The sequence below is a fragment of the Leucoraja erinacea genome, chromosome 30, assembly GCF_028641065.1.
Source record: "Leucoraja erinacea ecotype New England chromosome 30, Leri_hhj_1, whole genome shotgun sequence".
In the NCBI taxonomy this organism is placed as follows: Eukaryota; Metazoa; Chordata; class Chondrichthyes; order Rajiformes; family Rajidae; genus Leucoraja; species Leucoraja erinaceus.
The window spans coordinates 19361570-19378750 of record NC_073406.1 but is presented as its reverse complement, the minus strand read 5'-3'; the positions used below and the strand labels follow the sequence as shown (position 1 = coordinate 19378750).

At 39.3% G+C, this 17181-nt stretch overlaps 1 protein-coding gene across 8 annotated transcripts in view; it reads left to right on the top strand.

The window, feature by feature from the left end:
• rerea (arginine-glutamic acid dipeptide (RE) repeats a) overlaps window positions 1–17181 on the top strand; it is a 509606-nt gene that overhangs the window by 406169 nt on the left and 86256 nt on the right. For all 8 annotated transcript variants that reach the window (XM_055659600.1, XM_055659606.1, XM_055659605.1 and 5 more), the window contains one exon: window positions 7135–7215. In XM_055659600.1, coding sequence (XP_055515575.1) covers window positions 7135–7215 — 81 coding nt within the window. The remainder of the gene's footprint in view (window positions 1–7134; window positions 7216–17181) is intronic.

The window sequence follows — 17181 nt, the reverse complement described above, 5'->3', positions numbered from 1 at the left end:
TTGGACAAACAATTGACTTTATGATTTGAAATCTGATTTAATTAATTGGCAATGCAGTATTGTGACCTTGCACTGCCAGGCTCCCTTACGTTCTCTGGTTTATGTGGACTGTGAAAATTGTGCAGCAGTTGATTATTTTTGAGGATTGTTGTGCAATTATTGGAAGAATTAAAAGTAATAAAATTGGATGTGCTTTTTTTTCTCAATGATTAGAAATGTTCTGTCCCTGTAATTTTCTCTCATTGCAATGAACGTGTTTTTAATGAAGCAGAATAAATGGATATGCTGACAGAAAATGCTTGTGTTCAAATGGTTATTGCATAATCCGTACATCAAAGTCCGGTGGTTGAAGTGAACAAAGAATGATAAGAGTACAGCCCTGCCGACTATACTCTGAATATCCCACTTGCAGATTAACTTTTTACTTTCAGAGATGTTCTTTAAAGTATCACGAGGATTTTTTTCCCGATTATTTGCTTTCATTGTTGAGGCCCATTATTTAACTTGGTATATTTACTTGTCTCACTAAAAGCATCCAAAATCCTTTTTTGTATTTTTGTGGTCTCATCCTGACCACAGCTAATGATAATACCCATTGAGGAGGAAGTTCATGTAAATCACAATGGCTTTTTGCTTTTTGCTTTTTATCCAGTCGTACAGGGAAGAGAACAGAACAGCAATAAAAAAACAGGCTGTTCTTTGGAACAGATCCCACTGAAGACAAGCCTGTTGTTTCAGCCATTTGGCCATTTGTCAGCAATTCTTTCGACTTCTCTCCTGTGCTGTTGCTTGGCAACATGGGCTGGAGCAGTGAAACCATGGCCAAAGCAATTCAGCAAGCAGATTGTTGGGTGATTTATTAGTGGGGCTGTACGCTTAGAGAGCTAGGCAGCTGAACTGGAGCCTTAAGCAGAAGCACAGGAAAACCAATAGCACTAGCACTTGGATGCTGTTTTGTAGATGGATCTTCACTGTTTGGTAATGCTGAGTAAATAATAAAGGTGCAATGATTATGTGGGGCAAGGACTAAACGTCCAATTTGTAAGTAAGGTTATCCTTCCAGTCATTCCACGCATTCAAATCTAATTAACCAAGATCGACACAGCAGCAATCTAATGCAGGGTGTGTTTTAATATATTTGATATATTATATATACGCCATAGAGGTTGTGCTGAATTAAGTAGGGAGTTTGCCTTTGTAATAGTTCATGCCTCTATTTTTATTTATCAGACCACCTAATGCGTTTGTGATGTGGCTGAAACTGCAAACAATGTGCAGCCATCTTATACTAATATTCTGCAGTTAAAATACCAACATGCATTCCAAACACTTGGAAAATTTTGCCTTGGCAACAAAAGCGGACAAAACCCTGAAGTAATAACAGAAAATGCTGCAAGCGCTCAGCAAGCAAGGCAGAATCTGCAGAGGGGGGAAAACACCAGTTATCGGTTTAGGTCTACAACCTGATGAAAGGCCATAGTCCATAAACATAAACTTGGCCTTTTATTTTTTGCAAAGTTTCAGCATCTCTGGTGTATTACCTCCTGATTAATGAACCTGTAAAGTATTTTTCTGTGTTTTAGTTCTGAATTCGTGAATAATTTACAGAATAGGACAGATCTGGTGCTTAATAATAACAATAGAAAAAGGAACATGCTATTTTTACATCTTGGAAATATCAGGAAAAGAAGGCTCAAGCAACTAATTATGTTGAAATAGAGTTAGATTGCGGCCATTTTGTACATTGTGGGATCGCACAGATAGCTAAGAGTTGAATAGGTTATGAATTGAATTTTGCTAAGAGATAAAAAAAGTTTGCCTGCCCTCTCTGTTGTAAATGGTGACTTCCTGGCCCAAATCAACAATCACCCATCTGTAAAATGAAGACAAAATTATTCATTTTATCCTTTATTTAAAATTTAATTCACCTCGTAAGCATTTAAATAACAAATTATTTGAAAACATACTCTCCTGTGATTAACTGCAAAGGTAATAGGGAAAATATGTTTGAAAATGAAAAATGTAAAAGCACATAAATCCTTGCTGGCTTATTACTGTACATATACGATAATTATTCTTAAGCTGCTTGTCAATCATAGGAGCAATGCCCATTCTACTGGGCTGTTCTGAACTGTAGATCAGCAGTATGAAATTAGTTCTGCAAAAATATTGTTGCTTTGGTATGAAATTGAATTTTCTATTTGAAACAAAAACTACTGGTGCATTGTTTAAAACCCATTTAAATTGTCGTTGGTAGTATTGTTTTGCAATACAGTGCTCTCCATAATGTTTGGGACAAAGACCCATCATTTATTTATTTGCCTCTGTACTCCACAATTTGAGATTTGCATTAGAAAAAATCACATGTGGTTAAAGTGCACATTGTCGGATTTTATTAAAGGCCGTTTTTATACATTTTGGTTTGACCATGTAGAAGTTACAGCTGTGTTTATACATAGTCCCCCCATTTCAGGGCACCATAATGTTTGGGACACATGGGTTCACAGGTGTTTGTAATTGCTCAGGTGTGTTTAATTGCCTCCTTAATGCAGGTATAAGAGAGCTCTCAGCACCTGGTCTTTCCTCCATCTTTCCATCACATTTGGAAACTTTTATTGCTCTTTATCAACATGAGGACAAAGTTGTGCCAATGAAAGTCAAAGAAGCCATTATGAGACTGAGAAACAAGAATAAAACTGTTATAGACGTCAGCCAAACTTTAGGTTTTCCAAAATCAACTGCTTGGAACATAATAAAGAAGAAAGATAGTACTGGTGAGCTTACTAATCACTGCTGTAATTTCTACATGGTGAAACCAAAATGTATAAAAACCCTTTAATAAAACCTGACAATGTGCACTTTAGCCACATGTGATTTTTTTTTCTATTACAAATCTCAAATTGTGGAGTACAGAGGGAAATAAATAAAATGATGGGTCTTTGGCCCAAACATTATGGAGGGCACTGTGCATAGTCTTGGTGGGAAGATAATTGTGAACATTTCTTGAAAAGTCCATTAGTGCAACCCTGAAAAATAAATACTGTGTGTTTAATTGTATGGTGAGGGTAAAGCTCAACAGATATTGCAGTTACCAATCATCCGACAATAACAAAATGTATGATTTTATGTTTATGTTAATATTAGAACTTTCATGTTAAAACATGCCAGAGCTTCATGCATTGAATTACTTATAAAATGTATTTCCTGTTGTGTAGTGGCACTCTATAGCAACAAAATCCTGAAAAAGCTATTATCTGTATTATTTTTGACCTGCTAAATATGTATTACCTCCATTACTGCAGCCTAGTGACAGAAAGCTTTGTTATAACCATACCTTATAACAAAAATCCCGTATAAATATAATTATGCACACATTATTATTTGATACCACACTTGCTGTGATAAACTAGTTTATCAAACTTTACTGAAGCTTCTAACTTTGTGTAAAAGACAAAGCTATGAATGTTGGACAAGCTTTTCAAACCCTAGGGCAATAGTTTAAATTTCACCTTCAGATCCAAAATTATTAGCTTGTTTTATAATATCTTTTAGGTTATATTTATTTTTTACCAAGAACATGATTACAGTGTAACATAGATCTTGTACCATGAATTGCCTATTTTGTGTGCAAGGAACAACATTTATTCATTCGCCTCCGACAAAGAAAACATTTATTTTAGGTGTCGAAACAAGGAACTGCAGATGCTGGTCATTAAACAATAGGGCACAAGTGCTGGAATAACTCAGCAGGTCTGGCAGCATCTCTGAATATCATGGATAGTGACATTTCGGGTCAAGACCCTTCTTCACCAATCCATGTTGTCCAGAGATGCTGCCTAACCTGCTGAGTTACTCCAGTATTTTGTGTCCTTTTATGTGTTGACATTATAATTTTCATGTAAAAATGTCAGTAGTGCACAAGTTCTACACCAGCATGGTCCTCCACACACCATGAGGTGGGCATCCAGTTGGGTTTCTGTTCAAAAGGGGCAGGGTGAAAGAGTTACTGTCTGAGTTCTTCTGAGAAGCTGAAGAGAGTATCTTGTTTCTACAATTATGATAGGTACTGTTATTGCCATGATTACAGCTTTAACAGTCTGCAAACAATGATTTTACAATGAAAATCGAATGACGTTAGATGAGGTAACTATGAACAGACGCATTTACTCTTTCATTTCAGAAAAACTCAAAAAAAGCCTTTGTTCCTTCCACTTCTCAAGGTGGAAGAGAAGATGGTGCTTTGACTTGACTATCATGATGATGGATTAGGAAGAAAGAACGTGCTAATAAAGTACCATTCACAATTTCAAGATGCCCCAAAATGCTTCAAAGCCAGTTAAAAATATTGCTTAACATTATCATTGTCGTAATTGCAGGAAACTCTCACAAAAAGCATGGAGTAGATAACTAGGTGAATTCTTACATAAATGATGGTTAAGAAAGAAATATTACCCAGAATAGAAGGAACACTCCCAGCCATGGATTGTTTAATTCTCCATGAGAGAGTTGACTGGGCTTCTGCTGTCTCATGCAAAAGAATGTCCTCCAAATGTACAGCGTCTCCTCAGTACTGGTGGTGTCGTGTTCATTCTGAGGCCAGGGCTTTTCTGTTGAGTTTAGGCTAAGATTTTAAAATCTCCTTCTTCTTTCATGTGGCATGCACAGCTTAAAGTTGTAGGACAACTTGTTCTATTTGATCTTTTGTTTGTGCACGTCTAGTTGATTGCATTAGTCGAAACAGGGCGGACCACGTGAAAGTTGCAATCTTCCACCCCATTTTAAAATAAGCTAATACATTTCAAGTCAAGTGTATTGTAAAATGCACGTACAGTGAAATTCTGGTCCAATGAAATCTTGCTTGTAGCAGCATCACAGGCATGCAGACTCAGACAAAACACAAAAACATAAATCATGTACATATTACACAAGACAGGCTGTGTAAAAAGTCAAAACTAGAGCATAACACAATTGGAAAAAGTCCTCGATAGTACAAGAGGTGGTCCTTGGTGTTCTGTTGCTGTGGCAGGATTAGGGTTGTGCAGATAGACACAAAATGCTGGAGTAACTCAGTGGGACAGGCAGCATCTCTGGAGAGAAGGAATGGGTGACGTTTCGGGTCCCTTCTTCGATTTAAACCAGCATCTGCAGCTCTTTCTACACATTATTGAATTGAATTCCTTTATTGTCATTCAGACCTTACAGTCTGAACGAAATTTTGTGCCTGCAGTCATACATACAATCATACAATAATAAACAACACTAAACACAAATTAACATCCACCACAGTGTATCCTCCAAGCACCTCCTCACTGTGATGGAGGCAAAAATCTTAGGGCTGCAGTCTCTTCCCTCCTCTTCTCCCTCTGCGCTGAGGTGATTCCCCACCGGGCGATGGCACAAACAGTCCCGCGGCTCACCGAACCCCGCAAACGGGCCGGCTCAAACACCGCGGCCCGGGGGTGGTCGAAGCTGCCGCCCTCCAGTCCAGCGGACGCAGGATTAGGGTTGTGCAGGTTGATTCAAGAGCCGATGGTTGAGGAAGTGGCTGTTCCTGAACCTGGTGGTGTAGAACCTCAGGTGTCTGTACCTCCTTCCCTGTGGTAGCTGCACGAAGAATGCATGGCCTGGATGGTGGGGATCCTTGATGATAGAGGCAGTGCACCAAGATGGACTGGCTCAGTCTACCATTCTCTGCAGCCTCTTGCGCTCAAGTGTGTTAGAATTTCCATATCAGGCCACGATACAACCAGTCCGGATACTTCTACAGTACATCTGTGTTGCTTGTTAGAGTATTCAATGACATGCCGAATCTCTTTAAACTTCAAAGAAAATAGAGGCATGGGCGGGCCTTCATGATTACATCTGTGTGTTGGGTGCAGGACAGGTCATCCAAGATGTTAGCACCCAGGAATTTGAAGCTGCTAACTCTCTCCACCATCAATTCACAAATGAAATCTGGTGCTTTTAATACCCTCAGTTAAATTTGCCCAGTGGAGAACCAGGCAAGGGAGTCTTTTTGTAGTTTACTTCTTTATGACATTAAAGAACTTCTTTACGACTTAAATGTCACAACAGCTTCAGTTTAAAATGGTCAGCAGTGCATAGATTGGGTTTAATCACGCAGATCCCAGTGTTTGTACCTCCTTAAGTGATTGGATCATGATATTAGCTTATGTTTACCTCTTTTGGTAGAATGAATATCGAAATTCTTCACCTCGAAAGCTTCAACATTAATTTTGTTTTAAATAATTGTAGGCAGTCAATGACTGCTTCTTGTCTGATCATTAACCTATGTTAGTCTGCAAGCACTGAAAAACACAATTTCCATCTTTAGATTTCCTGTTGCATTGATGAAATAATTGGTGGTGTCGTGTTCATTCTGAGAGCTGTTGCCAAATTCACGCCAAACTTTATTCAGTGCCCTTCATCCCTGGCGAGAAAGTCAAAATCTTTTGTGCTACATATGTGCCTACACGCTTGTCAAAAGGCCAGTGCTGTGAATGGATTCGCTGCCCACTAGGAAACCGCTGGTTATTGAGATTACAACAAAGTGCTTGCTAAAAAACGACTTGTTGCTTTGGTGAGATATAACTCTGTTGCTTGCAATATATATATGTATATACTGGGCTGTTGGGAACCAGTGATCCATGCCAGGTTTTATGTCTGACCGGAGACGAGAGCGTCTAGCAAAGGGATCACATGTAAACCATCCCCTTTGTAGTGTAAGAGCAGAGTGACAAGGTACTTCTCGCTTGTATGCTCTTCTCCCTCTGCCACTTACTGACGGCACACTGACATAACCAGAGACAGAAGAGGAATAAAAAAAGGTCCTTCTCTCTTTCCTTTTTGTTGCTTTAATTGTTGTCATGGTTTGCTGGAGTCAAGCCAAGCCCCGAAGTGCAAGCCTTTGCAGCGCTGAGCTGTGTGTGTGTGTGTGTTGTCTGTATTATGTAGGGGTGCCTCCAGTCTGAGTGATCAGTGGCTCGTAAAGAAAAAGAGCTGTGTGCAGTACAAATTTCCGCCATCTTCCTTGCCTTCCCCTGGTGAATTTCTTCTTTCTCCCTCGTCGCGGAGGCAAAGCAAAGGGCTATTTCCCTGTCTCCCCTGCTGATCCCCCTTGTTCTGTCCCCACAGAAACGCTTCATCAAAGGGCTGAGGCAGTACGGCAAGAACTTCTTCAGGATTCGCAAAGAGTTGCTTCCAAATAAGGAGACGGTGAGTGTTTTTTTTCCCCATTATCTGTCTGTTTAATTGATCTGTGTTGGTTTCTGGTAATCTGCTGTTCGATTGGTTGTTCCCCCCCCTCCCTCTGATGTGGTTTCAAAACTTGTGGCGATTTGAGGGGATGGCAGCTTATCAGCAGAAGTGATTTCAAGTAGCAGCTTGTATATTCTTCATTAGTAACGTGTTTCTGGTAGTCTGGAAGATCCCGTTACAACCTCGCAGGTGCCATTTATCTAATAATGGTTAAGAATTGTTGAAATATTCCTCCCTGCTGCAGCTACAGAAAGATTTAGTTTTTTCCCCCCTCTTTAAACTGCATTGCAAAGTACCCTATTTAAGCTGCAAGCAGTTTCATTTACTACTGTTAGTTCTTTCGTTTTTCCCCCCTCGGCCTCAGCTTGTGTACTATTGCGTAATGTTTTCTCATCTGAGACTGGAGAACAAACGTGACCTCCCCGCAGCTCATCTGCCACCGTTTCTCTCTCCAATGTGTCCCTTTTCCTCTCTGTTTTGTTCAATTTTCAGGCAGTCTCACTGATGGCTCAGTCAGATACACTATCTTAACTTCTGACAAGCCAACCGGCTAATCATTCACAGCTTGTTGTGGCTTTGAATGAGCAAGGGGTTGGGTTTGGGGGGGGCGCAGCAGTTGAGGGTTAAAGGTCCACGCTTCTTGTTTATAGTGTGAAGTAAATCAGGCAGCAAACAAGTGGTAGTTTGCTTTAAGGCAATTATGCCAGGAGAAAGGTTCCTGGTGGGTAACATGCGTAAACAGGTTTTGTATTCCGCCACCTTTGTTCTCAATTGTGCATGAAATCAAACAAACCCACTTATGAACATCTCCCTTGTTAGGGTTCTGAGCTTTGCAAATGTTTTTATGTTTACCATCATGGGTTGTTATTGATTCTCAGATTTGCATTTTACATATACGTGCAACTTAATAGCCCATCACAGTTTATGCAGTTAGGAACCAGTGTTTTTCCTGTGCATGTAATCTAACTCCCTCACATTTAAAAAAAAACTTAAAACCATTTACTCAGTTAGTTTACCAGTTAACCCTTTAAGTGAGGAATGTCTACAGATGAGGTCAGGGGTTAAAATAAGATTGAAGTATGGAATAAATTTAATGGTCTGATGACTCTTTGTATTATATGATTAATGCTTTTGGTCTTGTTGCAATTCTTTGTGGAGGGCAACACAGTGACATATTTACCATTTGTTCTTTACAAGTGGAAAATGTCAGGTTGATTTTTTTAAATTGCATGATAATCCTTTTTTGCCCTTTGGCACAAAAATCTCTGCATTTCCCTCTAGTCTGATGGTGAGTACAAGGGTCATTGGTAACTCCACTGCTAAAAGTACCAAATATATCTGACCTCCAAATGTCAATTCGTGCAGCAGAGGGATTTTTTTTTAAAAGCTTTTTTCTCTGTTGCTTTTTTTCTTTTCCCTCGTCTCCAATCCTGCTAGCAAAACCTTTGCGGTTTCATTCTATTTGGCCAGTTGTAGCTTCTCATTCCAGTCTTTGGCTTCAAAAACACACATCTGTATAAAAGGTGCATGCTGTTTATTTTTTTGGAATTAAATTATCCATCTGCTTTGTTCAAAACTTTAGGTAATACTGTTGGATCAAAATAATAACGTTTGGTGATTTTTTTTTAAAATCCATCCATTTGAAGTAGGAGCCAAATGTTGTCACTTCTTTAACCAGAAAACGTATCCTCCGGCAAGCTGATTAAATGACAATGGAATAAACCCGAGTTGCCAAAAAATACTCAATTGGTCAGGCGGCAATGGTGGAGAGATTAACAATTAACATTTTAGGTCGTCAGAACCAGCCTGAAATGTTAACTCTGATTCTCTCTCCACAGATGATGCATGGTCTGCTGAGTATTTCTAGCAATTTATCAGATTTCCAGTATCTGAAGTATTTTACCTTTATGTGATTGTATTATATAAAATGCTGGTAACTATTGCATTTTTTAACCTGTGTTCTGTGAGCACAATTTAGAGCAAGTCTGTCAGTAACACACAGGCTAAGAACAGCTTAACCTGGCTTGAAGCCGTTCATGTTTGCAGTTGGTAACCTATTAGTTTCAGTTTAATATCACAGCTCTCCCAGCCTCCCTGGCCATATTTAGCTGGCCACTCAACTGTGGTCCTGTGTTAGGAGTTGATCCGAACTGCTCGGATTTTGGAGGAGATTTTGAACCCAGAACCTCTCTGGCTGGACAGACCAATAGACCACAGCTGATATAATGTGTTACCGTGTGTACTGCGATTATGGTAATGAGTAGTTAAACTTAGTTAATATGTGGTTAATAAATAATACTGAAACTGAACTCTTAGGTGTTGTAGAGTGGATGGAGTAAATGCAAATGCCTGAAACTGAAGTGAAAACGAGCTTAGGGATAGAGGGGCAAATGCCACATTTAGATTTCAATAAAATTGTGATTTGAAGGGTAAAAATGATGCCATTGAAATGCAAGTGAAGCTGTCTTACTGATTTTTGTGAGAGAACAGGGCTTTCTTCCATATAATTTAACTAACGAGAACACTCAACTAAAAATATTTTTCAAATATATGGTGGTTTAGTGGTCTTGCCTTTTGGAAGTTGCTCGTCATTTGTCCTCATCTGATGTCTGCCATAAAATGTATCGGCCACTGTTACTGGCCAATACCTATTTAACAAGGGGAAGGATATATACTTTTAAACTCAGTTTAATTAAAATGGGTCACGTTATGCAAATCATTTTCCAGGAGGTGTAATCCTTAATCCAATTAAAGGTGTACAGAGGAACATTGTATGCCTATTGTTAACTGTTTGTTTAAATATCATAATTACAGGATACTGGATTTTCTTTTCTTCAGAGAAACATTTTGAAAGTCACAAAATTTAAAACTGATATTTCATACTTTTTGATGATGTTTAACATTCCTATAAATGCAACTGCTTAATAGCTTATTATTCTCTCTTCTGTTCTGTCAATTTTCTTTCTGAGGATGGAGATTTGTAAAATGTTCAGGTCTGTTGCAAGATCTGACGATGTTTGTTTCCGTTCTCACGTGAGCTTTCTTTATGAAATGAGAGGCGGTATGGAGCATAACCGTTGTGCCATTAAGGAAGGTCTGGACCTGTCCATGGCCATTGTATAATCACAAACATTCCCCTCCCGTGTTCTCCACACCCAACAGCCACACCATCCTTGCTTCCACAAATTCTCTATGTTATACTGTGAGAATGCCCACCCCCCCCTCCCCCCCACAATAATGTCCCCTTCTACATTTCTGAAAACAATTGATCTAGCACAGATGAGCATATGAACATATCCTTCGTACTGTTCAATTTATCTGTGAACGAGAATTGTAGTTTTATCAAATGTGTAATTAATGAATGGTAGGAAGAGAAAACTGGAACCCATATGAGAACAGACGTAGGAACCATGAGATAAGTGGTGAGATATATTCTTCCTGATTAGTAACCCTTATTAAAATAATTACAGGCCTTTCTATCCATATGTAGTCGATGTTCACCATTCATGTGTCATTCCACAACATCTTTTTAATTTTTGAAGTTTTTTAACTTGGGAGAAAGAAATGGGAGTTGAGAGACCAGCCCTGATCATATTATATCTCATGTTAAATGATGAACCAGACAAGGGGCCAAATGGCCTTTTCTAGCTCCTAATTTGTAAGTTCATAACCTCAGGAATTGAATAATAATTTAGTGAGGAAAATTCAAACTCACTTTCTTCTGTTTATTTTCTCTTTCTTGCTTTTTCTCTTTTCTTTTCTTCCAACTATAGCTAAAAGTTAAAATTGAGTAGTACAATAACTGTATTATCTTATATGCCGTTGGTTCTATTTTTGTATATTTGCTTCTAATAAATAAGCATTTATTTGAGGATTATAATGGATAATGTTGTGCACTTGACCTTCATATTTTAATCTTCCCTAGTTTATAGACGAGTAATTGTAGTCTTAAAATGAACCGGGGTGATGAAGGGTTAGAATATGGGAAATAATTGGACATGGACATGAAGTCATTATCCAGATCCCATTTAAAGTCATGCCCTGTATCTTTTAATTTTATATAATTTCTTAATACATTTATATAAGCAGCACCACCTCTGGTGGGAGGGTTTACTTGCAGTGTGAAAGAATAAGCGAGTTCGGTATTCTGACTGCGCATGCCCAGGTCATAGGTCACTTGCTATAAACATTCTCGGCAACTGTGGTGCAACGTTGTGTGTAGGCTTGCATTTCGTCGGAGTCGGATCTCTGTTGAGTTGCTGCTGGGCCATCCCGGGTGTCCTGTCCCTGTCCAGCCTGGCCGGAGGTGCCCGGGGTGGCTCTGGCAGCTCCAGACTTGCAACCGGCTGGGGGGGGCCTGTGGCGACCCCGGACTTACAGCCGGAGCGGGGGTAGGGGCGCTGGCTCCAGCTCAGCTCCGCCTGTCCTGCCAGGTTAACCGGCAGCCCTGGACTGTTCAGCGGGTTGACCGGCAGTTCGGGGCTGGCCCAGAGCAGTGGCAGTCCCAGACTTGCAGCCAGCCTGTGGGGGAGGAGGGCGCTGGCTCCGTCTTGGCCCTGCTCTTGGTAGACAGAACGGCCCAGTGGCGGTTCGACAGTGCTTCCGGCGCCGGGGTCCCGGGTTCAATCCTGGCTGCGGATGAGGCGCGAATGTCTCACCGTCGGTCCAGTCTCTCCCCTGTCTCCTACTCGCAACTGCCCCTCTCTCGATGTTACACCCCGTCCTGCTACCAGGCTCCCCAGTTCCTCAGATTAAATATTTTTACACATAAATCATGAATAAAAATAAGAATTTATAAACAGCTTATACAGCCAGCGCTTTGTTCGCCATTTCTTTATAGCGAGTGACCATTGACAAATCCCATGATTCCTTGCGTTTTTCAGAATACCGAACTCACTTATTGCGCCTGGAGTTTATAATTATATTGATAATTATACTATTATGGTACTTTCAATGGTACTTTATTTGTGACATGTACTGAGGTACAGTGAAATGCATTTTTGTATACCGTTCAGTACAAGTATCACTACACATAAACACTTAGACACATGTTAGATAAGCATCTCATGGATACAGTACAAATATATTGTGAGGGAAAAAATGGAAAAGAGCACAAAGGGACAAATGATATATTTCCATTTATTATAGGAACATAGTGCCATGTAATTAGCAATATTGATGGCAACAGATTTGTCAGCTTTCAACATTTTCGTTATTTTATGAAAAGGTAAAATTAAATTCAGTATCCCGTAATTGTCAGTGGCTCACTGCTGGAAATGTAGAATCATTGAAGGGGTTAGAAATTCAACTATTTTCACTGTAAAAACTTATTTTGTATTATGTGTATCTCAATTTTTAATGCTATGCTAAGAATGAATGCGACACAGTGGCAGAGTTGCTGCCTTTCAGCGTCACAGACCAGGGCTCGATCCTGGCCACAGGTGCTGTCTGCACAGAGTTTGTACATTCTCCCTTTGACCGCGTTGGTTTTCTTTGGGTGCTCCAGTTTCCTCCAAAGACGTGTAGGTTTATAGGTTAATTGGCTTCGCTAATTCGGTAATTGTAAAATTGTCGCTTGTGTAGAGGATAGTACAAGTACACGGGGTGAACGCAGACTCGGTGGACTGAAGAGCCTGATTCTGCACTGTATCTCTAGACTGCTGAACAATATTCTGGCCCTGAAATTTTTGTCATTTAGTTTAATCTACGTGCATTAATTTTAAAGTTTGTTATTTCCCTTGTCCATCTTAACCAGAATTTTTATTTCAATGTGAAATGTTTAAAAAAAAAATTTGAGCCTGGTTTGCTGCCATCAGAGTTTTTCTGTCTATTGATTGCTGTTACAGGATTCTGTGGTCACCTTTCGAAGGTTCCCGACAGCCAAAATCTCTTGAAGGTTTCTGGCTACTATTTTCCAGATTAGTGGTGAGGGCTTTGCCAGCGATTGGAAATAGTGGAGCAAACTATCCAGTGGCAGGAGAGAAACTTGTTTCTTTTTTAAATTCACGAGCAGAGTCACAAGTGTTCAATATGTGTTAACTTAAAATGATAAGCATGCAAGTCCATATTATTCCCTGGGCAGATAATTATTTTAACATAAGCACTGTGTTACAATTTTTACTGCAACACTGATATGAAAAACATTTATTTTAATGTCTGTTTCTGTTACCTCTGTGCTTGACAAGGTCGATACATGGATGTATAAACTAAATAGCAATTCAATAGCTTCCATCATGTACAACAGTGTAATAATTTCAGTTCTGGTTTTCTGAGCTTGATTGATTATTCATTAATTTGCTCTCACAACAGATGAAATTTGTTTCACCGTGTAATTTCTAAGTTTTCTCATAAATATCTTTGCTCCATTAATGTTTGAGCTTGAGACAGCCCTTCTATTATTTTGTACCTTTTATTTGCAACGCTGCATTTAGAACCCAACCTAATGATGATCAGGAAACAAGGAACTGCAGATGCTGGTTAGTACACAAAAGGACACAAAGTGCTGGGGTAACTTAGGTCAGGCAGCATCTCTGGAGAACATGCATAGGTGACACTTTGGGCAAGACCATTCTTCAGACACGTTGTATGGGGTGGGAGTAGAAAGCTGGACGAGGGGGAGAGGCAGGACAAATCGTGGCAGGTAATAAGTGGACGCAGGCTCGGGGGTGTTTTGATGATTATGGTAATCTGGCTGGACCTGAAATGGAAGACTATTAACTGAGGTCTTTTAACATAAGGTAGATCAGTAATTAGTGTTATTAAAATTCTACATAAATGTAAACACACACAAGGAGTGACCTATTTCCTATTTTCTTTTTTTGTGCTATCATTACTATGAAAGAAAAACCTCGTAATTCTAAAAGTAGACATAATAATTGCACCAGCATTGTTGTCTGCCACTGCCCAATGTCTAGAAAGGTCAGGCAGAAATGCTGAGAAGCAAAGGCTTACTTTTACCTTTTTACTATAATTCTGTACAAAATAGAATCTTTGCCATTTAATATGTTCTGGGGAACTCGGATGGAAGCGGATTATGTTGCATCTCCATTAATTCTGCTTTGGGTTGCTATGATTTTTCCTTCCCTTCATTCTACTTATCATTTGCAACCCACAAATATGTATTTGTATCTATTGAGAAGGAAACAAAATTCCAAAACATTTTCATCAAAAATATGTTTTTAAAATATTTCCCAGTAATTATAACATTCATTTAAATAGTTTGACGCCACGATTATCTTACACAGCCATGCTGGTTTTAAAATCATTTAACAAATCAGCTGAATTTTTCTCTGTCGATGTGCACCACTGTCTAAGGGCAGCACGGTCGCACAGTGGTAGAGTTGATGCCTTGCAGCGCCAGAGATCCTGGTTCGATCCCGGCTACGGGTGCTGTTTGTATGGAGTTTGTACATTCTCTCTGTGACCGTGTGGGTTTTCTCCAGGTGCTATAGTTTCCTCCCACTCTCCAAAGACGTACAAGTTTGGGGGCTAATTGGCATGGTAAAATTGTAAATTGTCTCCGGTGTGTAGGATAGTGCTCGTGTGCATGGATTTGCTGGTCGGTGTGGACTCGGTGGGCCGAAGGGCCTGTTTCCGCGCTGTATCACTAAACTAAACAAAATTTTAGCTTCACTTAGTTTCCATTGATTTCAATGTTTCCTTTTAAACAATGCTTTAGTTTTTGCAGGAGGTATGAACACGCAGTTGCTCTTTTTAACATTCTTATGTTAAGTGAATGCCGTGTTTTTACTTAAACATTCTTATGTGTTTTGCTCCACTTAACTTTATCGTTAAAGCTTCAATGGTTGTCCCATCAGATACAGTGTTTGCATGCAGAACAAATGTATGATTGCAGACATAGAGATTGAAAGAGACTGCTTTATTCCAAAATGAGGAAGGAGGGTTGAGGAACCAGCTGTCTTTATGCTGGTTATATAAATTGTTTTGTTTATGCAAAGAATTTGTTCAACTGGTATTGCCAGACAATTGTTTTTATGTAGCCAATTGTGATCCTATTACTGTGCAATAAAGCAGTCATCGATCAGCTAGCCATTAATATGTGAGAATTGTAAATAGTGTTGTTAGCCTGCAATACTATTTGAAGCATGAGAATAAAATTCAGTGCATACATTTAGGAGTTAAATTAATTAGTCAGATTTTATATTCTACATTCCACGTTTGTGGAAAAAAATATCTGATTGTATTTTATATAGAAATCACCTGTCAAATTAGGTTGAACAGACTGTAAAAAAAATCACCTTTTTAAAAAAAAATTACATCACCAACATACAGTGGGACCTCATGGGGTTTTTCTGCAGGAATTAGGTTGCAAGGTTCCACCCAGTATTAATCTCAAAACCTTCATAATGTAGTGAATCATTTGTAGCTGCTATACATTTCCATCTTCAATCTATCTTCCAGTTTTCATATGCTCGGATATCTCAAGATTTGTGCCCAAAATCGTGCAGTTAAACATTGTTTTATTTCCAAAAGTGGCAGTTTAATGGCAATGATAGTTCCAGCTATTCAAATTTAAATATTTTATAACGTTTACATATTTCATAATGTTTTGCTGGTCAGTGAATAATTTAATTTGGCAAGATTAGATTTTTCAAGTTGTTGAATATTGACTGCCGTATTAATTTCCCAGTCCTCCCTTATTTCTGAATTTGCAGATATTCAGTGAAGAAGGAGCTTGCTGTCTCCCTTCCAGGCCTTAAATCAAACAGCGGGTTGGGTGATGAGTTTGAGTCAGAATATGGGAACATAAATTTAGGGCACTTGTATGGAGAAAACCCAATGCATTTGATCACTGTGGATTTGCCCAAACATTTGCTTCTTTGTTGTGTTGAATCTTTAATCATTTGGGGTATACTGAAGTAAAAGTATAATCTAACGTAATAAATGCAATATTTTCTGATTCCTCGAATTGGAAACTTAAATTGCTTCTGTGTGTGGACTAGCGGCATGACAAGAGCTGCTTATTTCAGCTATTACGGGTTTAATATAATATAGGTATTGATGAAAATAGTTTTACTACAAGATGTAGATGAATATTGAAAAGGAAGACCTATTGTGAGGTCAGACAGCTTTTGCTGTGCATGTGAGTTAACATATCAGGTGTGGAAACCATTATGCTGTGTCTATTGTGTAGGAAGGAGCTGCAGTTGCCGGTGTAAACCAAAGATAGACACGAAATGCTGAAGTAACTCAACGGGCCAGGCAGCATCTCTGGAGGGAAGGAATAAGTGATGTTTCAGGTCTATTGTTCTGTTCTCAGCCAAACCTACTTTTTTAATAAAAGCACGGAACAGGAAAAAAATCGTGTGTTTATTTCTGGGATTACCCATTCCTTTTATTTTTTCATGGAATAATTTTAGTTTAGTTTAGAGATGCAGCATAGAAAATGGCCCTTTGGCCCACCACGTCTGCACCGACCAGCGATCCCTGCACATTAACACCACCCTACACATTAGGGACAATTTTCCATTTATACCAAGCCAATTAACTTCCAAACCTGTACGCCTTTGGAATGTGGCAGGAAACCGAACATCTCGGCAAAAACTCATGCAGATCATGGGGAGAACGTACAAATGCCTTACAGACAAGCACCTGTAGTCAGGATCGAACCCGGGTATCTGGCGCTGTAGAGCAGTAGTTCTACCGCCACTCCATTGTGCCACCCTAATAAAGTTATAGAATCATACAACATGGAAATTGGCCCTTCAGTCCAATTTGTCTGTGAAGAACTGTCCCCACATGTACCTCTTGGGTCGTGGTTTTAACTTCAGTAATTCGAGGACCCAATTCTATGCTGACATTCCACTACTATTCTGCACAGCAGAAGGAGATTATGTCGTTCAGGCAAGATGTTGAACTTCACCCTTCGGTTGACATCTTGAATCCCATTTTGCAATTCCCATG